Source organism: Aedes albopictus, chromosome 2 (genome assembly GCF_035046485.1).
Source record: "Aedes albopictus strain Foshan chromosome 2, AalbF5, whole genome shotgun sequence".
In the NCBI taxonomy this organism is placed as follows: domain Eukaryota; kingdom Metazoa; phylum Arthropoda; class Insecta; order Diptera; family Culicidae; genus Aedes; species Aedes albopictus.
The window spans coordinates 249666289-249689261 of record NC_085137.1 but is presented as its reverse complement, the minus strand read 5'-3'; the positions used below and the strand labels follow the sequence as shown (position 1 = coordinate 249689261).

At 38.5% G+C, this 22973-nt stretch overlaps 1 protein-coding gene across 1 annotated transcript in view; it reads right to left on the bottom strand.

The window, feature by feature from the left end:
• Positions 1-21447: 21447 nt before the first annotated feature.
• Positions 21448-22973, bottom strand: part of LOC109427860 (protein ABHD13) — a 31944-nt gene continuing 30418 nt past the window's right edge. Inside the window, exon 3 of the mRNA XM_029859630.2 lies at positions 21448-21835. Within this exon, the coding sequence (XP_029715490.1) occupies positions 21727-21835 (109 nt within the window). The 3' untranslated portion in view covers positions 21448-21726. The remainder of the gene's footprint in view (positions 21836-22973) is intronic.

The window sequence follows — 22973 nt, the reverse complement described above, 5'->3', positions numbered from 1 at the left end:
TTGTCTTACTAACATTCCCTTCCATCCTCGATGACCGTAAGGACGTGGCCGGCGCCGTTATTGACCTTATTAAAGTTGAGAGCTCTCGACCTGTGTACATTGAGAATAGTAAGCTAGTCTCAAGCCCTATTCATTGGTTCCTTGTGCAATTTCGATTGCTCTGGTCAATCACGGAGTAGCAACTACGAATTGTGCGGTCATCTATGCTCATGCTCATGCTCATTTACCGTAAAAATCACAGAACGTTCGGTATGTTTGTTTACAAATGAATTCTCAATATCACTGAACGTACGGTAACAAATTTACGGCGAATTTATGGGAGCACAAAAAAAAACAATCTTCTATATATATAAAAATGCAGTGGCATACGTGGGACCGCGCATAACTTGCGAACGGGTGGTCCAATTTGGGTCGTCTAAGTTTTGTTCTGTTAGTTTTCACCCAAGGAAGGTTTATGAGGCCTAAAACATGGGAAAATTGAGAGTTTTTGAAAATCGGGTTTTCATACATTTTGAACGGGGACTTGGGCGCTTGGCTAGGGACTTGAAACGTCAAAAAACGCAGTAGGCAAGACAAAGTTTGCCGGGTATAGCTAGTATTTTCATAAAAAACGTCAATGATGGGATTGAATACAATGACCTTCTGATCAGGAACCACACTTACTGCCACTGTACAAGAGAGTCTTGCTTGGAGATGATTCGCAAATTCTAATAGAACTGATGCTCGAAGCTGCCGGCGTGGCTGTCAAACGCATTTTACAGTAGTACGGTAAAATAGTCCCATCACCGATCTGTTCGGTGAAATATTCACAGGTCTCCTGTAAACTTGTCTGATTTCACCGGTTCTTCGGTGATATCTTAGATTTCACCGATTTTCTCCTGCAATTTCATCGATTTCGCTGTAATACTGTAGTTCAGCGATTCTCAAACTATGGGTCGCGACCCACTGGTGGGTCGCGTGCTGATTTTTGGTGGGTCGCGATGGCTTGGGCATTATTGTAATGCATGTCATTATTAACTTAAGCCAAATTATATTGCTTGCTATCCATTTTCAAATTTGCAAATTCTCCCTTGGAGAATCGGCAGAGTTATTTCTTGGAATGTGGTTTCTTCTTAAATCTATTCAAAATTCTGTATTATAAGTCTTAGTCTGGAGTAAATTGAACATTGATATACTGTCTGAAACTTTAAGTTTTCAATCATAAGGCTTAAGTTTAGGGTAAAAATTTTGATTTTGCTTGTGTCCTGGGAAAAAATAGTTCAAGTAGTTGCTTACAGTATGCATTGTCAGTTACATTTACACGTCATGTTCTGTAGTTACTATATTACTGGAATTTGACAAGACTTCGACTTAACAGAGCATCAGTAAAGTTAAACGTCGGTAAAATTCTTCTGAATGTCAATTTTTAAAAGTTCAGATTTTAATGGAAATGAGAACAACGGAAAATAGAAATAAATTAAGTATGTATGTAGGATACGACTAAAAATTCCAAGAGGATTCATCTGACCATGCAGCAGTACTGTAGGAGTACTTCTTAAAACTCTTAACTTGATGTCCACCCACTTGTTGTAAACATATATAGTATTTTCAATCCGATATTTTATTTTAAAGTAGATTTTATAGTTCTGTAATTTATTCTTCTGTCATTATATCTTCAAAGGTTTTGTACAAATTGTATGTTTTTTTGTTTATTTTTAAAATATGTGAGAGAATACCTGAAAACTATTCTGTAGTGTTGCATGGAGCCTGTTTAAATAAGTATGTTGGAAACTTGGAAACTTATCTCAAAATCTTCAGATTAACAGTTAACTGAAGCTGAAAACTGGGGCACCTTAACCTTACTAAGACTTTCCCAAAAAAAAAAACGAAAAAAGCACTATCAAAAAATAAAACTATTTTCTATAGTTTGAACACTAAAAGTTTTGTTAAGCCTATGAAAGTGATAAAATGTGCTTATTTAAAAAGTCAGCCAAAATTTGCAAAAAATAACGTATTTTATGTTATTTGGTGGGTCGCCAAATTCTTTAAAAATCGAAAGTGGGTCGCAAGCTGAAAAAGTTTGAGAACCCCTGCTGTAGTTTGCTTATTTACAGACCTGTTACGGTGATTTTTTCACCAAATACTGTAATTTATTCTAAGTGTGTAAGGTATGCCCTTCTACTCGGGTACAACGTGCCCACACATCACTTGTTCATCGATTTCAAATCGGCGAATGATAGGGGTGGTGGGGGTAAAGTAGACAGGTGGGGTAAAATGGACAAGGTACAGTTTTATGGCTTTTATTGTTTTTCAAAATATTTCAACGATTAGAGCTTATGCCAAAGCATGAATCATTATACTTTTGCTGATCTTGAACATTAAAATCAAACAAACCTCTTCAAGATGAAAAAAACTTCAAAAATCACGTGAAAAATCGGAAGTGATGTAAAATCTGCTTATAATTACTAAGGTTTTCTCGTAAGTTATTTTCAAATTATTACAAGTTTTAAACCCCAAATAAATAAAGTTCACGTAGAAGAATATATTTCAGGCCAAACATTTCAGTAGGTCCTATCTGCATTTGAGAGGCTCTCTTTGTTCACTTTCTCTTTCAATTATTCCAATGTAATGGTACACTTTCCAACTATTTTTGCAGTACAAATCAAAAGACGATTGTTTTGACCATTGTTCAATGCAAGGAGACAATCATAATACAAATAAACAGCTGAGATATTAACGAAAGAGAGGGAAACCAAAGAGAGCCTCTCTTCTGCAGATTGGACCTTTAGACATGTTTGGCCAGATTTGACCAAAAAAAATAGGTTTTGTAAAAAAAAAGTTTTGGAAATAATTTTAACAAAATTATACCGTGGTGGTAAAATGGTCAATCGATTCAGATTTCATCAAAATTTCATATATTTTTTTGCAAACTTCAGAATCATCAGCCGTCATTCCTATCGTGAGATAGCTAAAGTAAAAAGTTATAAAAAAATATTTTATATCAACAAAATATAATTTTCAACCAAAACAGTGCTTGTTTTTTACACTATTTTTACAATAATTCGGCACCAACATTTCAAAAGGGCGTAAATGCTTTTTGAAATAATGCCTTCTCTCAAAGCTGTGGATCGTATGTTCAATCTTTTGGACAATCTATAAGCATTAAAAGAAATCTAAAATCCCCCTCTTTCTGATAGTGGGGATGGATTTCATGGGAAATATGAAATACGATCAACAACTTCAAAAGAAGGTACTGTTTTGAAATGCAGTTACGCCCTTTTGAAATGTAGGTGCCGAATTATTGAGTGTGTTTTATAGTTTGTATTAAAAGTTTGAGAACAACAAAATAAAGGTATCGTATGAAATTTGATAGTTTGTATTGAAAAACATAGAAACAAAATGCTGTTATATTACTTTTAACGATTTGTTCATCTTACCCCATCGATTGTCCATTTTACCCCACCAATTTTTTCCACGCTATTTTGATGCACGATTTGGTGAAGAAAATAATCAAAGAAAACAATATTTTTTAAATGCAACCCCTTACAAGATTTCCAGAGTATATCATTACCTTCCATGTTACTCGGAAAAGCAGATGGATTTTGCCACATTTCCGCGGGAAACGACCAAAATGCTTAGGATGTCCACTTTACCCCCACCACCCCTACAATCGATCGAGAACAGCTATGGCAGATTATGCACGAATACGGATTCCCGGATAAACTGATACGGTTGATCAAGGCGACGATGGATCGAGTGATGTGCGTAGTTCGAGTATCAGGGACACTCTCGAGTCCCTTCGAATCTCGCAGAGGGTTACGGCAAGGTGATGGTCTTTCGTGCTTGCTGTTCAACATTGCGTTAGAGGGTGTAATAAGGAGAGCGGGGATAAACACGAGTGGGACGATTTTCACGAAGTCCGTTCAGCTGCTTGGTTTCGCCGATGATATTGATATTATTGCTCGTAAATTTGAGACGATGGCGGAAACGTACATCTGACTAAAGAGTGAAGCCAGGCGAATCGGATTAGTCATTAATGTGTCGAAGACAAAGTACATGATGGCAAAGGGCTCCAGGGAGGAATCACCGCGCCCGCCACCCCGAATTAATATCGACGGTGATGAAATCGAGGCGGTTGAAGAATTCGTGTACTTGGGCTCACTGGTGATCGCCGACAACGACACCAGCAGAGAAATTCAGAGGCGCATTGTGGCAGGAAATCGTGCTTACTTTGGACTCCAAAGAACTCTACGATCGAATGAAGTTCACCGTAACACAAAGTTGACTATCTACAAAACGCTGAGTGCGGAACTGGAGACACACAGCCATGGACCGAATGGAGACGGCTACTACAGGGGATGGCCAAAATGTTTAGGACAGGCAACTTTTTTTCTCCTACAAAAAAAATCAACATGCTGTAACTTTTCATAGAGTGCATCAAAAAATCTCAAATTTTGACTGTTTGTCAACCTATTATATGTGCATCATTGGTACAAATTTGGGCTTGATTGATTGATTTTTCGCGAAGTTGAAACCGTTCGGGTAAAACACTATTATTTAGACAACTAATTTTTGAACTGTCATATCTCGGAAACCAGTGAACCGAATTGAATGAATTTTTGAACGTTTATCAACAATATATTGATGCTTAATATGACATTATAAAATGTAATATTTTCTCACGGCGAATTAAGTTATACCGGATTGAAGTTTTTACTCATATAGAGGAAAATAAGTCACATTTACAATACCACACAAAAATGACTAGATGTGTTCTTCCTTCAATCTAAATAGGCTCTAATATATCTGATTAGAGATAACTTGAGAACAGAAGTGGAAAATCTTTGGATATCAACACTAAAATTTATTGACAATGATGTAAAAAAATTACATTTTTTCGAGAAAAATCCAAAAAGTTGCCATCTATGATAACTTTTTTCAACGTTTATAAAGTACCTATGTTTTAATAGTTTGTGAAGCATTTACATATTGTTAGTATACGTTCAAAATTTCATTCAATTCGGTTCACTGGTTTCCGAGATATGACACCTCAAAAATGAGTTGTCTGAAAAATAGTGTTTTACCCGAATGGTTCTAACTTGGCGAAATATTAATCAATCGAGCCCAAATTTGTACCAATGATGCACACATAATAGTATGACAAACAGTCAAAATTTGAGATTTTTTTATGTGCTCTATGAAAAGTTATAGCTTGTTGAACTTTTTTGTGAGAGAAAAAAAGTTGCCCATCCCAAACATTTTGGCCATCCCCTGTATGTACAGCAGAGGCCTCTCAGGCCTTGGTCTGACCGGTAAAGTAAGTAAGGTTTACGCCGTCACCACCCACCACTCCCGTCCCCCAAGGTGGACGTAAATTAGGGTCGGAGTGTATCAGGAAATTTCTACTCCAAACTTATTGATTGTAAGGTATGCACGTTGATATAGTTTGTTATTGCTTTGGGTGTCGTAATGGTTAATAAACTGATATACGTATTAAAAACATAACATAAAATCTACGATATCCTGATTTCAAAGATGTGAAGCTTCTGTTACATTTTCCCATAGTGAAACAAATAATAATAACGGTATTACACAGAAATAGCAAACAAATACAACGCCATACACTGCAATGATGAAACCTCCATCGACAGGGCAGCATAAAATGTTTCATTAGTTGGTGGCAATTCGAGGATATCAATCAAAGCCTACCTTTTTCAATCAAATCCTAATCATCGAGATTTCAACAAATTCGCCACAAAAGCCCTGGCACCGACATCATTTGGCATGCACTGGGTGTGCCTTCTCATCATTCCATATTAGCAGAATGCACTACACTACTGTGGGATGCGCTTCGGATGCTAAATTCAGTGTGCTCTTCATCGAGGCAAAATTGGACCTGGGCCCATGCAAATATATTTATTTTATTGAAATTTTCCGGCACCTACGTTTCGTGGAAAAACAACACCACAGCTGGCTGGCAGACGATTGAAAATTGAATTCTAATTATCGCAACTTTATTCTCATTGGCATAGTCAAGTTGAACCGTATACGTATTGAATGATTGGCGGGAGTGAAGTAGGAACCGCGCGCGGAGATGTGATGTGGAAGGTCGACATCTAAATATGCACTGCACCTGCACCACAGGCCACACCATCCGACAGGCCAGCAAGTCCAAGTTTGTATTCATGGAAACGGACAAAAATTGTTTCAACTGATATGCATAATTCTTGGTCGGAACTGATTGATTGGATTTTGCACAGGGCACTTTGAATACATTTCATTGCAAAAGCTGGGGAGAATCATTTTGCAATCAGTAGAGGATTAGCTCTAGCGAACGATATGTAGATGGTAGCAGTGGAATCCGTTGTGGTTTTATCTTCTGTAAATGTTCTGCTGAAAATAAAGCACATGATTAAATCTGGCGCATATCATCCTAATGACGTATGTGGAAATAATTATTAATGTAATATGAAGAATTTCGGAGGAGCATATTTGACTGATTTTAAAAGATTACGGTCACATGATAGGGAATGTAACAAAAAATACAATAGATCTCACAAAAGCTTAAGGCGAAACTGGAAGCATTTTCTCATTTTTTCGGTTTTTGATTTTTTATTAAATAACGAAGCAATATTTTCAAAATCGGTTTTCGTGCACATGTAGAGTATAGATCAAGGTATCTTCTGAATTTTTTTGAGGTGGAAAATGTTTTACGTTTTTGCAGAAACCATTTTTTGTTAAATTTTGTTCAAAAATGGTTTCTGCAAAAACGAAAAACATTTTCCACTACAAAAAAAAAAAAATCAGCAGATACCTTGATCTATACTCTACATGTGCACGAAAACCGATTTTGAAAATGTTGCTTCGTTATATAATAAAAAATCAAAAACCAAAAAGTGAGGAAATGCTTCCAGTTTCGCCTTAATGTCCTGCTGAAATTTTGACGAACGCGAGACTGGTGATGGAAAGATAAAAACGGCATCGCAATAAACACCTGATTAGTATGGAAGACTAAAGAATGAATAAGACCAAGGCAGCGGATGAAATACAGGTCGGACTCGGTTATCCGCAGTATTTTTGCGATATTTTTATAAATGTTTTATGCGAAAAATTGTACATTATAATTTTGTATCATGGTATACAATATGATACACTGTACTAATTTTAACAATATTAGACGGAGTTGGCACGGTAAAGGCTGGGTAGGCTGAGCAATTCAGATCCCAATGTGATCCATTAGCCTCTGCCCAGCAACTCCTATCCCTTTCTCCGCCTGGTACCGGCTGGAAACTACGAGCAACCTTAGGGAAGATCGGGTAACCAACCCCGATGGGATCTACGGTCGTGGGCTGACAAGGAAGGGGGTTTGCTTCTGCAAACCTGAGCGTCTGTTCTCCAGGAGGAACGGCTCACAATAGCGTCTGATTCCCATGTTAGGGGCGGCTGATCAAAGTCCGAGAGCCAGGGAAGGACTCTAAGCTGGTCCTCCGGAAAGTAGGGGGTTGGTGTCAGGCCCTACGAGCCAGCCGTAAAAAAAATAATACTAATCGAGACCAACGGCAAGGACCCCAGCGAACAAAAAGGACTTGCTATTGGAAACTCGGTACGTGGAACTGCCGATCTCTCAACTTCATTGGGAGCGCCATCATACTCGCCGATCTACTAAAGGACCGCGGGTTTGGCATCGTAGCGCTGCAGGAGGTGTGTTGAACAGGATCCATGGTGCGAACGTTTAGAGGTAATCATAACATCTACCAGAGCTGCGACAACACACGCGTGCTGAACAGCTTCCATCGTGATGGCTGATACACAGAGGCGCGTGATCGATTGGTGGCCGATTGACGATAGAATGTGCAGGTTGAGGATCAAGGGCCGATTCTTCAACTTCAGCATAATAAATGTGCACAGCCCACACTCCGGAAGTACTGATGATGACAAGGACGCATTTTACGCGCAGCTCGAACGCGAGCACAACCACTACCCAAGCCACGACGTCAAGATCATCATAGGAGATTTAAACGCTTAGGTAGGCCAGAAGGAGGAATTCAGGACAACGATAGGAAAGTTCAGCGCCCACCAGCAGACGAACGAAAACGGCCTACGACTCATTGATTTTACCGTCTCCAAAATCATGGCCATACGTAGCACCTTTTTCCAACACAGCCTCCATTATCGTTACACCTGGAGATCACCACAGCAGACAGAATCCCAAATCGACCACGTTCTGATTGACGGACGGCACTTCTCCGACATTATCGACGTCAGGACCTATCGTGGCGCCAACATCGACTCCGACCACTGTCTGGTGATGGTCAAACTGCGCCCAAAACCATCCGTCATCAACAATGTACGGTACCGGTGACCGCCACGGTTCACCTTAGAGCGACTAAAACAACCGGATGTCGGCTCAGCATACACGCAGAATCGATTCTATATATTCTACATATGTATATATATAATTCTATGTATTCTGAGGACTATAGGGCACTGCATTGTTTTGAACTCATGGGATTTTGACGTTTCTTGGCCTTGTTGTTTACAAAATTTCTGTAAGAGTGAAAGAGAAGGGGAGAATTTCATGCAGTGCCCTATAGTCTGATTTTGCTGCGATGTCCAGTCCATAGTGTGTTGCTGACCTCCTCCGTTTATATGCTCGAATTTCTCTTGATAGCCGATTGATCTATGGAGCTTAGTGTTCGAAATCCAGTTGTGGGGCCACCAAGCTGGAATTATAAACCAAAGACTTCGGTTGCAGAAGCCTGTAGTTTCTGTGTAGTCTCTATTGATTCGTATCATATTGTGGTGTTGTACAATGGCACAGATTTCGCATTGACATTGAAAATTCGAATTTTGGTGCGTTGACTAATCTGTAGATCTTCATGCTAAATATTGCGGATTTTTAGAAAAATTTCCACTCTGCGGTAGCCGCCGAGTTCTACCGCAGCTGTCAAAGTCCTACCGCAGGCTTGAAAATCATCCTATCATTGAAACTGAAGGTCAAATCAAAGCATGCTTACAAGGTGAATTGAACTGAAAACCAACAACAAACAATGATCATCGGCGTCGTATCCAAGGCTATCCTAGGCATCACTAGGGCTCGCTAAGGTAGATCGATGATACCTCAGTGAAAATCAGTAGTCTGACAGCTGCGGTAGCTTTTCGTTCTACCGTAGAACGGAAAGTTTTCTCTAAATTAGCAATACATATATTTCACTAATTCCTAATAGCAGTCCTTGCCTTCTTGATCCGCGCTCCTATGTCGATCATCGTTTAGCCGTTTGGCGTCATCCGGCTGCCGAGGTATTGAAAGTTTGCGACCTTCTCCGCTGCTTGTCCAGCTACGGTATACATACTTGAAGGCATTGTTCATGTTGACATCTAACGATTTGGTCTTGCTGACGTTGATGGTTTGACCCGCCGCAGAGGAGCGATCGTTGATCTACTCTGCATGTCAAAGCACCGCACCGTCCGGCTCGTAGGGCAAACAATCGAAGTCGCTCAGATGTCCCATAGTGATGGGCTATCAAAGTAGCCCACGTTTCAGTTGATGTGCCTAAGAATTTCGCGACTGACGCTGTTGTCAGCCATCATTAAGGATCCGAGGTAGACGAATTCTTCCACCTCCTCGAAGGAATTCCCCGTCTATCGTAACATTACTACTCAGACGGATCCGGTCGTGTTCGGTTCCGCCTACCAGCATGTACTTTATTTTTGAGGCATGCACCACCTGTCCAACCAGACCTTCGCTGCTTCGCGTTTCAGGCGGGCATACATCTCTGCCACCGTTCCAAATGTTCTGGCGATAATGTCCATGTCGTCCGCCAAGTACACAAATTGACTGGATTTTGCGGAAATTGTTCTCTGGCTGTTGAGCCCGGTTAGTTGCATCGCACCTTCCAGAACGATGTTGAAGAGTAGGCATGAGAGTCCATCACCTTATCGTAGTGCCCAGCGAGATTCAAATGAACTGGATTGTTCCCCCGAAATCCTTACGCAGTTTTGCACACCGACCATCGTTGCTTCAATCAGTCTAGTCAGCTTCCCAGGAAAGCCATTTTCGTTCATGATTCTCCATAGCTCTGCGCGGTCGATACTGTCGTATGCAGCTTTGAAGTCGATGAACAGGTGATGCGTAGAGACCTGGTATTCATGGAATTTCTTGAGGATTTGCCGTACGGTGAAGATCTGGTCCGTTGTAGACCGGCCGTCGATGAAGCCGACTTGATTACTTCCCACGAATTCATTCGTTTTAGGTGACAGACGAAGGAAGATGATCTGGGATAGCACTTTGTAGGCAGTAATTCCACCTTTCGATCACCTCGCGTCCGTCCGTCAGGAGGCCTCCGTCCTTATCACTGCACACTTCGGCTCGAGGCACGAAGCTGTTGCGGGATGCATTGAGCTTCTGGTAGAACTTCGGTGTTTCTTGGGAACGGCACAGCAGTTCCATTTCTTCGCACTCCGCTTTTTCCAGGCGACGCTTTTTCCCTCGAAAGAGGCGGGTCTGCTGTTTCCGTTTTTGTTTGTAACGTTGCACGTTATGTCGGGTCCCTTGCTGCAGCATTACCGCCCGCGCTGCTTTATTCTATTTTAAAACCGTTCTGCACTCTTCGTCGAACCATTCGTTCCGTCGATTCCGTTCTACTTACCCGATGGTGATCTGCGTCGTTGATGACTGCTTTCATTGTACTCCAGCAGCCCTCTAGAGGTGCCTCATCGTGATCACCCTCGTCTGGCAACGCGGCCTCGAGATAGGATACATGCGAGAGTGAGTGAGACATAAAACTAATATAGAACATCCAGTGTTTGTACATGCTCGCATAAAACCGGAATAAAACAAATAAATCTTCGAGGCATTCAAACTGCTTCTTGGGAAGGTAGCTGCGTCGTTCATTGAAATCAAATAGATTACTTCAAACTTTATACGAAGTTTATGCGGTTAAAAAAAAACATTGGATAAGATACGCCTTTTCACAAATGTTGAATGTCTTAAATATTTAATTCTACTTCTTTCAACAATACTGTGCACTTCCTTGCTAAAACTTAAATACTTTCCTGATATGTCTTGATGTACACGATAAACTTTTCTTTTAAAGGAAAATCTCCTGCCAGTAAAATATCTTTCCCAATCTCTCGCATAAATGGTTCTGAAATTCATTCTTTTGATCGTCATTACAATCTTGTGCTACCTTCGGTCGTTACTCACCTGTGTTAGTGATTATAGAGATATCAAAGCAGAAGGAGCCCTTCTGTTCTGCCGGCGTTTGGGGCAAAGTTTTGTGACTGAAAGAAGCTTAAAACATTTTATACGACGTCAACCAATTCATAAGCTCTTACTAAAGAGCCATCCACCTCCCGGTCTGGGATGTTGTATGTGGTGGCCGGGTGCTTATAGTGATGTATTCCACGAACCATAGAGCAACAGCGAAAATGCTGCGCAAAGTTTGCAAAGGCTGGGAAAAGGATTAATTGTGTAAAATATTTTTCGTTTCAGAGTATCGTTCGTAAACTTCATTGGCTCCCCCCGGCTACCGACTTGTACCCACACCCTTCTACACTGATGGTACGAGAAAAATTCAGTTTAAAATATCCCCTCCGTCGTCTCGAAACGAAGAGGACCCATGTGATCGCATTTACTGCCACTACTGCACTGGTTGGCTGGTTCTCTGTCCTGATGGCCGCCGTCGTTTCCACGATTCTCTCTTTTCTTCCTGACAGCAGCGAAAATTTTTGAAAACTTTATCCTCGCAATAATGCGGTTGAAGCATTTTCCTGACAAAGCGAAATAAGCGTCATTGTTTTTGGTTTATTTATTGAATACCGGCTATGCTATACATCAAATTTGCTACTCGTCGGAACTTTTCCATGCTCGCCGGCAGAACTCCTCCATACTGACTGCTATAAATTCCGGGTATTTACTTTTAGGGAACATAATTTATTGTGCTGTCAGGTTTGTTACGACTGCTGTCACAATAACTAAATCTTGGGGAACGGGGTTTTCGGAAGACAACTTTGATGGATCCAATAAGCGAAACGGCTTGGATCAGAGTGGCAGCTGAGTACTCAATAAAATACTTAAATTAAATGCCCATTAGAAAACAGAAAAAACGTTAATACTGAAAAACCTTTAAACATAGCACTAAAAATAGATAAATGCAGTACACTTATAAAATATTTTAGTAATACGCCTTGAAATGTATTCAATGTATGGAATAAGAAAGTGCATCTCTCGAAAATAAATCTGTAAAACAGTCATATTATTGAAAAATGCACATAGTCGGTAACTGCTATGGTAACCTATGTATTCATTTTTTTATGTTTCCAAACCTGTTGCAAACCTGTATTGAAAATTTCTCCATAAAGATATGCCTATGATTTTTTGCGACTTCGTACGTGTAAAAAAACTCTGTGATATTGGAACTACATACATCTAGGGATTATTTCAGAAATCTCTCCAAATAAAATGCTATTACAAACTCGATATTTCTTTACAAATTTATTCAATACTATTTCAGGAATTCTGCTACAGGGATTTGTTTTGTTTATTATTTATACGGATTAATTCAGTAGCTCATTTCATTCATTTATTTAGTATTACATCAAAATCAAGATAAAACTGAATCAACAATATTTCTCCATAATACACGGTTCGTGGCTGCCGCTCTCCATCCTCGGTCGCGCCCGGATGCTCGCCAAGTCACGCTCCACCTGGTCCGCCCATCGTGCTCTCTGCGCTCCACGCCTTCTTGTGCCAACCGGATCAGTTGCAAACACCAGCTTTGCAGGGTTGTTGTCCGGCATTCTTGCAACATGCCCTGCCCACCGTATCCTTCCGGCTTTGGCCACCTTCTGGATGCTGGGTTCGCCGTAAAGTGCAGCGAGCTCGTGGTTCATTCTTCTCCGCCACACACCGTTCTCCTGCACACCACCGAAGATCGTCCAGATTGTTCCAGATATATCTACATGGATTTGTTCAGACGTCTGTTGTTACCTTTGGAGATTTCTAGAAGAAATTCTTGAACATTTTCTAGAGAACTTTCCGGACAAAAAAATCCTGAAGCAATTTCTAACGTTATTATCTCTGAGACAATGAGAACACTCTGAGACCTCAAAAACATGAGAAGCTTCTGGTGGAACTCTGGAAGTAAATCCGAGGAAAAATTACTAGAATTTCTAGAGAAATTTCTGAAGAAATCAATAAATTTCTGAGGGATCCCTGTTTTTTGGATAATCTCGGTATCTGGAGGAATTCTTGAAAAAAAATCTTATTCAACTTCTGAGTGGGTTTGCTGCATAAAAACCCCTGAGGTTGTGGAAAACCTGCACAAATAAAAAAAAATCCTGGAATTCTTTAGAGAATCACTGACGAAATTTCTGAAAAAAATTTGTTAAGGAATCTTTGAAAGAACACCAGGTAAAACTATAGAACTCTCTGCAGGTATTCATAAAAAAATAACATGAAAAATCATTGATAAATTCGAACGAATGGATTCTTGAAGCTGAGAATCCCGGGAAAAAAGCTGATAGAATCCCTGAAGAAGGGTTTAGGTAATCTCTGAATAAATACTTAGAGGAACTTCTGAAGAAACATGATTAAGCAGAACTTCCAGAAGAATCCATTGCGATTTTTTAAAGGAAGTTCTAAATAAATGCTTTGGGGGCTCCCTGAATACATGAAGTAATACATGATGGAACCTCTGGAGAAATTCTAACAATAATTTCTGAAAATCTTTTCACTAAAATTTCTGATTTCCTACGGGGAACACAAGATGAACATCTGAAAAAAAAAAAACTCTGAAAGAATGACAAAAATCCGTGGAATTTTTTTAAATCATGTTTAATTGTTTTCTTTGACTTATTCTTTCGAATGAAACCTAGGGTTTTGAAATCGGACGCAAATTGGCGGAGATATGGGCTTAAAAAATGACATATTTTTGAGGGGGTGACCCCAAACTTTTGATCGGGAGTGTATATAGGAACTCATGGAGAAACCTCTCCTGAGCAGAAGAGAATAACAACATCATAACAAAATGCGTTATTTTGGCAAAATAACTGCATAATGGAATTAGTAATTTTCATGTTATTAACATAACATATTGAGTTATAAACTTGTCTGTCGTAAGCGGCAAAATAACAAGTCACATAACAAAAATTTGTTCCTGAAAAATCTATTTAATAACATGTTTTGTTAGTGGCAATAACAACCTAATAACAGTGAATTTGGGAAATATTTCAATAACAAATTTTGATATTAAAGAGTTATTGATAACATTCCGAAAGCAAAATTAGGGTAAAAACTAACTTTTTTTTACTCATTTTTTGGTAATTATTTTATGTGTGTTATTCTATTTTTAGAAAATAATAGGTCACATAAAAAAAATCGAATTCATTATAAAACTTACAAACATGGACGGGATTTGAACCTCCAATCCTGCTATCGTAAATTTTCAGTCGCCTTTACCAATTAGGCTATCACAGCACTTGCAGTGAGGGACGATAGAAGCTTTACTGGTTCTACGTATTGCCAGTTTCCCCATTCCCCCATTTCATGTTTGCCAGTCGCAGGACAAAAATAGACAGAGATTTGAATGCAAGATCAAACAATGAACCTCTCTCTCTTACCAACAGCGCTATCGCGGTGCGCAGACATGTGCACTGTAACACTAATAACAGTGGTGGCGTTCGCATGGCCCGTCGTCGGCTGTTTCGGAACAAAGAGAACGACGAAAAAGTTGCTAGTCGACTATTTATGATTGAGCTTCGTCATGGGGTGCATTTTGGCGGCGACAAAGATTCTTTCCAGACGGAGATGATTTTTGTTTATTTTTTGTTTTGTTCGCGTTGTGAGAACGGCGATTATACACGTACCTACGTGAGCGAAGGTAAAAGGTAATTATATCATATGCCGATATGATTACTTCTGCAGATGCTGTTTAGTTTTATTCTGTTTTAGATTATTTTTAGTAATGAAAAAAGATATTTATGACATAATGTCAAACAATATATGATCGAATAATAATAGATCGAAAGAAAAAAGTTATAATAGACAAATGCAATCATCAATTGAGCAGAATTGTCTGTATAGTTGACATTTTTATTGATTAGAATTATTGAGTAGGTACCATATTTGCTATCTCCACTCTCACTTACATTCATTACTTCGTATTACATAGTCTGTTCGGTACTTTTTGACGTTATAATTAGAGGTTAGAATAGCAGTACTGTTAAAATGACATATAAATTCAACTAAGTTTACTCAATTTTGAGATAAAAAAAACTCATTTGCAGATGTATCACTTTTTGAAGCTAAAATTTTACTTAACCTATAAGAATTGGGAATCGTAGAAAAGTGATAGGAATTTGGCACCGTAACGGGACTGGGATATTGAAAGAAGGAAATTAATACAAAGATAAACATATCAATAGCTATGATGCTATATTTACCCAAAACTCAAATTATAGCAATGAATAAAATAAAAAAATACGGAAGAGTCTGATGAAATTTCTAGATGTTGCAATGCCTTTATTTTTTACTTCATAATATGAAACAGCAGACAATAAAATAAAGAAGGTAAACTATGTAGGTATATGTATGTATGTATAGGTATGTAAACTAATGGTTATATCTGCGCTGAATTTTCTCCGATTTTGACAATATTGATCTCATGTGATCCAGATTTATTTTTTCCATCAAAAACAAATCCGACTGAACCGATCTGGTCATCGTGAGTTAAGAAAAAACCCGAATTACCATACACGTGGAATTTTCCATAGACCAGCTGCAATTGGCTTCTTTAGTGGTGTTGAGATAATTCCATATTCACAATCTACATGCCAAACTGAGCCGAAATCCAAATTTTCATAAACTTTGGTGCCCGGGAACCTATTTGAAAATCGATTTAAAGTTTGTATGGGAGCGATTTGTCGAATCACCCCTCGTCGCATTTCGTACTGGGCGGAGCTGTCAAGCAGTTGCCCAGCTGTCATAAGGTGATTTCAAAAAATCTTTTTGGTAATTGAATTTAGGTATCAAAATAAAGTTTTAAAAATCTGAAAAAAAATCATACTGGCTTAAAAAAAGGTGATCTTTCGAATAAAATCAAAAAATCAATATATTATTCTTAATTTAAAAACCCAATTGGTGATTGGTACAAATTAAGTACCTTACCAAGAAAAAAAATGTTAAATTTAAATTTATACGTTCAATATGTAGTCCGTCCAAAGTCTTACACCGTACATCAAACCGTTTTTAATTAGATTTTGTTTTAGATTTTATAGAGGCATTTTAAAATCTTCTCCTGTGTGGTAGGGATAGGATTTTTCAAAACATCATCGTTCTTCTTCTTCTTCATGCACCATCAAATCACCAATAGCATATCTGCCCAGTCTAGGCCCAAAGTATTGACTTCAAAGTAATCATTACGAAGCATAAATGTCAATTTCTTGATTTTGCTTTGGCTGACCAAGCCAAGGTTGACCGTAGCATTTTCATAATTCAAATCTCAATTTGTTCATCGAGCACATGTTCTGTTGTGCTGCACGTGGATGTCAAAGCGTTTTCAACAGTGTAATTACGAAGCATGTTTCACGAGAGACCATATCTTTTCAATACGCTAACTCCAACAACGCCGATATTAGAATAGAGGAGCTTAGAAGCAAAGGGGTGTAAGTTACAAAAACCCACTTTCGAGTAAATGAGCTTTGAAGTTTTTCATCCCATTCAAAATGTATGGAGTTTCAATATCAATCCAATTTTCTCTGATTTACTAATTTACTCTGGTTTTTCTAATCAAAATAAAAATAATCTTTAAAAAGTTCCTGTGAGCTTGAAATCTGAAGATTTTTTGATATGTTCAGCTCAAACTCGACAAAACGGTCACTTACACCTCTTTGCATCTGGGCCCCTCAATAGCATAAGGATATGTTCTAGAAAATTTGGATCTTTTACCTGCTATCCATCGACCTTTTGCTCTACAAGCAATGAAAAAAACGAATACTTAATCAAATTTCTCATTTTTTGTAATATAGCTAAAAATTAAAATTATTTCATATTCTGATATAATTATGTTATTTTTGCAACTGATTATTTTGTTCAGTTGCAAAAATAACAAAGTTATAACAGAGTTTGTTCTGATTTATTTGTAACAAAACTAGTTACAAAAGATTATAATATATTTTGTTATAATTTAGTTTGAAAAAGTTTGAAACAGTCCATGTCATAACAAAATTATAACATAATTTGTTAGTTATATCACATTAAGATATAATTATGATATATTCTTGTTATGTTCATCTAGTCGGGTATGGCCTTCACTTTAGCATCCTTTTCTACATCATATATGACTTCGTGATGGCTGAGAATTCTATATATTTAGACCAACATGTGAGAATGCGAACTTCAGTTTCTCTCTTCCCTAATAGGTGTATTTTCAACTATTCATGTACCTATCTTTCAAATAGGTAGATCCGACTTCATCCTCTGAAACGACAGGGAAAACATGTGAAATACAAAATATTTCTGAAAAATCCCATTCAAAACCATCTACAATTTTGGATTCAGCTGTCTGTATTAGCTTCGTTTAAACAAGTTTACTCCATAAGTTTGACATTTTTATCATTGACATTCACATGTCAAAGGCGGAATCTGGAACGTCCCTTTGAAAACCTTAAAAACCTTCAATATCGTCTGCTATGTTCTCGTTTAGATGTATGCAGGGTACTGCGCCACTTGGGCAGTGGCTGGTATTTTGGGTACTTTTCAGCTACAACTCAGTCAATTTCAGAAATTTAGCAAAACCTCGCGCCGCCCAGCAGGGACTTTGTTTTGTACACATTACAGCACATTATACCACACCTCTTATCAAATGTGATACCGTAAGCGTACCATACTTTGCGCACCTAGGGCCTAACTTTGCGCACTTTTCAAAAAACCGTTAAACAGTTTTTCTGGTGCACTATTCAAACTTTTTCCCACGGAATACTAGCTAGTGATATGGGGCATGCACTTTGTCTCAGTTTGGATGTAATGATAAATGGAAGAGGAAGACAAATTGATGAGTGAATATGCAGTTGCTTTCCCTCAAATGCTGTAAATAACGTTGTAGAATGACGTAGGTTTTGTTTCAAAATTTGTTTTAGTTTAGATAGCAATACCACAAAGTATGTGTGCACTCTCAATAATACAATAATAACCAAACTTGTTCCACAACAGAATGTAATATTTAAATGTTATTTATGGGCTGCATACCAATTGCTTGGTCATAACAAAATAAGATTGTCCAACAAAACATGTTATGGAAACGTAATGCCTTGATAATTCAATAATAACAAAACAAGATATAAAAACAGGTTTTGTGATTTCGTAGTTATTAATTTAATATTCCCCTTTGCTCGGGCTGTGTAATTGCTAGAAGAAGTTTCTGGAGAAATCCCGAAGAAAACTCTGGGAGAAATCTGATAACATTCCTAGAGGAATTCTTTCAGAAATGTTTGAAAATAGAACATGACGAAATACGTGCATGAAGTTCTGTAGCAATCCTTGAAGGATTTTTTTTTAAAGAATCCTTGAAGGAAGGAATTTCTGAAGCAATTTATTAAGAAATTCGTGGACTAGTTTCAACGAATTAAAGGAGGAATTCCTGAAAGAATCTCTGGAGGAATCTCAAAGACATACATGGACAGGAATGCATTCTAAAGGGATACTTGGAAGAATCTCATGAGAAACTTTGCTGAAATCATTCTAGAAAGTTTTGCGAAAAAAAAAATTCCGGAAAAAAAGTAAATCCTGAAAGTATTCCAGAAGAAATTTCTGGCGACGTCCATGGAGCTATTCATGAAGAATATTCAAAAGAATTCTAAACATTCAAATTCTCGGAGGAAGCTTTAGAAGAATTCTTGCTGAACTCATAAAAGAAACTTTTGCAAAAACGCCCTTTTCGAAAGAATGACAGTGAAAAAATTATTCATGGAGAGGATTTTTGGGAATGATTCTAAACAACACGCTAAGAAATCCGTTCCAGAAATCGTCCACAATCAGTCACGATTTCTGGAACAAGCAGAATTTTCGTTTACGATTATACACCGTGAAATAAGATCACAAGTTCGTGAACTTTGTTCCGCAATATACACGTAACGCCTGATGTCAAACACGTACTCCTCAAAATCGGGAACATAATTCACGGCAAATGGAATTTAGTTCACGTGAATAGAAACTAAAATCACGGAACTTGGAACATAGTTCACGGTCTGCAAACAAAGATCACAGTAACGTGAAGTATGATCTGGTATTTAGGATTTCCGTCATGGCAGCAGGAGCTTTGTTCACGATTTTGGTCTGGTACTTATGAATACAATGATGAACCAGAACGTTCGCCATTTTTGCTGAAGACGAATTTCATCAAATACAATCCATTTAATGGTAAACTTACTTGTTTCGAAAGCAAACAACTCCGTCCACCAATGGCACTATCTGCTGCAGGACTAAAAGCTGCGATAATCCTTTCTTGGGCTGTGTAAAGTCGCTGGCTGGTTAGAACTCCGGGAAGAAACAGCAGATTTTTGCTCCAAACAGCAAAATATCACTATTTATATGACACTCTAGCACTGGGTAGCAAGAGTTTATCACTTTTATCACAAAAAAGGTACAAAACAAGGGAAACCATCGGAAACTAGAAAAAAGATTCGCGGCACTTGTGTTGATATCTGCGAGCGCGTACGTTATTAAAAATGACAGCGCGCGTGAACGGAGTTCTCGTTATGACGAACAAAATCACGAATTTGATTCCATGCCTCATTGATATCGTGATTTGTGTTCTCGTTTCTGGATGCGTTACTGAATAAACAGCCGGGATGGAAAGACGTGAACTGTGTTCCAGAATTTGTGATAGCATTGCATGGAAGTTGGTAATATGAATCACGTTTTTGGGAACTAAATCATGATTACGATCTAGCTTTCAGTTCCTCCATTCGTGATTTTTTGTTCAGGAATATCGGAATGGACTTTTTAGCGTGAAGGCGCAATATTCAAGTAATTTCCCTGGAGGCGTACTAATATGGAAGCGCAATAATTGGGAAATTTTGAGTAACCAGCTCTGATTTTACTATGACAGCACTGACTGGAACGTAAAAGCTTTGAACAACTCCGCAAGTATTAGACTCCTGGTTCGTGAAGTGCAGAATGACGACGTGAATGTGTCAGTAATTCAGGAAATATGTAGACCAAAAACTCAAGAACACAAATTCCGAGCGGTGATGGATTCCATCGTATAAGAAACATTTTTTTTATCTGTATTAACGAGATTTTTAGCCCTAGGCTAGTTCATCTCGGGACCCACGCTTTCTACTTCTCTTCCGAAAGGAAGAACCCACATTTTTGTGAGTTCGTCGGGAGTGGGATTCGATCCCAGGTCCTCGGCTTGATAGTCAACAAATTCTTCAACAACATGCTTATCAGCATATAGTTATCAAACAAAAAAGCCGATGACCCGAAGGTTGAGTTCTGTGACACCTTCATAAAGCCTATGTATAGTGCCCAAAACAAGATGACAAAATAGCCATCGGAGATGCAAATCCTTCATTCCGTTACCAACTTGTGGCTTGTGACATTCACTGTTCCTAGGGGGATGGCAATCAGCAGCATCACTTCGCACTTAAGGTCTATCCATATTCATATCCTATAGAGGTCCGAACACGAGTTCATGAAACAATAGAACCACAAGTTTAAGACAGTATCCATGCCAACTTTAAATCATTGCGGTTTGGTAATGTTTAGACTTCTGTGATAATTTGAAAGTGCACTGAATTATCATTTCCCAGCATTACTAATCAAAGCTATTTTTGTTTACCTGCTGTGCTTGTGCATTCGACGACCCTACTGCCCATATTCGCATAGTTGACGTAAGCGCCACTGTAGTTTTCAGCTCACTTTTCAAATTTTAACAATAGTTAGAAGTTAAAGATTTGCTAGATTTTCTGCTCTATTGAATAAAATTGGTCACAAATATGCCCATGCGTTAAATATTAGCCAGTATATGCTGACTTTGTCAATGGTGGTTACGTCGACTATGCGAACATGGGCAGCCTAGCTTGAACTCAAGCTAACTTGTGTACGCTAGTCGCTGCGAAGTCGTGAGCAAAATTCGACTGTAATAATAATTAATTCGGGTCGAGTCTATAAATGGGTGCAAATGACGCAATACACAATAATCAAAATTTCTTCGAATTCCAAACAAAGTCATCAACAAATCATGTAATTTGCATTCTTACTTTCCAATATGATTTGAAGTACATTGTTTATGCGAGACGATTTTCTTTCATTTGCATCTGTACTTTTATGTCAATTCGAATATTACGACGGTGCGGTGCGGACCTACCTTCATCAACCGTTGGTTACAGGTAAAATGTGCAGACGCCTGTCAGAACTTTACCGAATCTGGGCTGTGGTATAATTGAAAGAATGATTGAAGACGGTTTTTTTCCTTTCGTGCTAATTTATTATCTTAATGTCATTATTATGCTAATGCTTAATTTTTTTAACTGCTTATTGTTTTGTGTTTGTTTAGGTATTTTCTCCGTTTCATTGTTATAGCTTGCACTGTATTTTTTTTCGTTAGTGGGTGCTACTTCCTTAGAATCCTAGTCATTTGTCACTGGTATTCGTCTCATTCGCTACGGTTCTCTACCACACTGGCACTGGGGCACTCTTTTCTCGAGCATAACACAGCCAAATTCTGAATGGACTTTTAGTATCTACACTTCCTCGATTTGGGGCCACACGTTCTGGCTAACAGGTGGCGTCTGCAATGGCCCTCTGCTTTCCCTGCATTCCGTCAGGAAATGTGCTATACCTTGGTAGTAGCTGAAACGAGAGAAGACGAAGAACAGAGGAAAACGCTCTTAAATGGGCGAAATAATCAAGGCACATCATTCATATTTAAATGAGCCCAGGAAAATGAGATGCCATTGACACAGGAGAGGCAGTTGAAACGAGATCCTACCGGCATTGTACCATAGCAAAGAAGCCAACATTTTCCACAGCTTCCGGACGAACGGGTTGCAGAGTTTGAAATTTGACTAACATCTAGACCCGGGTGCCTTCCCGCTCCACCACACGTTGATAGCCAGCCAAACAACAATTACTTAGACTCACTTTGGGTTTTGGCTAAATCTTACGTCTCGGAGGAGGGAAATAATAATTTCCAACAATTAATCATCTCGCGGGGAGATTTTATTAAGCAGCATCTGAAACGGGCGGGCGCTAACGGTTTCCCGTAAGCTTGCTAGGAAAAGTTAATTTTTCAATATAAATCATTTCATAATGAAATTAATTGCGCAATAATTTACCACCGCGCGGGCATCTCAAATGATAATTACTTGGAAATCAAGGAGGCTATTGGAGATTCATTGATTGAGCATCTGTTGTGAATTTTCATTATACCTGCGAATAAAATGCATCGTTACAAAAGTATATTGATTTGTAGTTATGCACATAATTGAAACCCCACAAAAGCTGTTGTATCATCGTTGGTATTTTCGAGTAATTATCCAATAGCATTTGAAACGCCCATCACAAATTATGCGAAAAATGATAGTTCCAAATTTCAAAGTGATAAAACTCTACTCCAAAACAAATATTTGTAAGTATAAATGCCACAAAAATATTTTTGCAATTCCTCATCGTAATAGGCTGTTTTACCTCACGCAAATCTGACAGGAAAAGGCCTACTTTCCCACACCAAATTAACAGTGCTGTAATGGTTCATTACAGCGCTGATTTGCGTTGCGTAATGAACCATTACAGCACTGTTTTCAGTTTTGATCAACTTCTTGATGCTCTCTGGATGCAGTTTTGAAAAATTGTGACAACTGCACAGTATAACCTGCTATGATCAGATTTTCTTAAACATGGCTATGAGCATCAGTATGCAGTTTGATGAAAAATTTTGTTCAAGCGGTAATTTATGAACTTGCAAAAAACGTTGTACGCAACTCGGTGC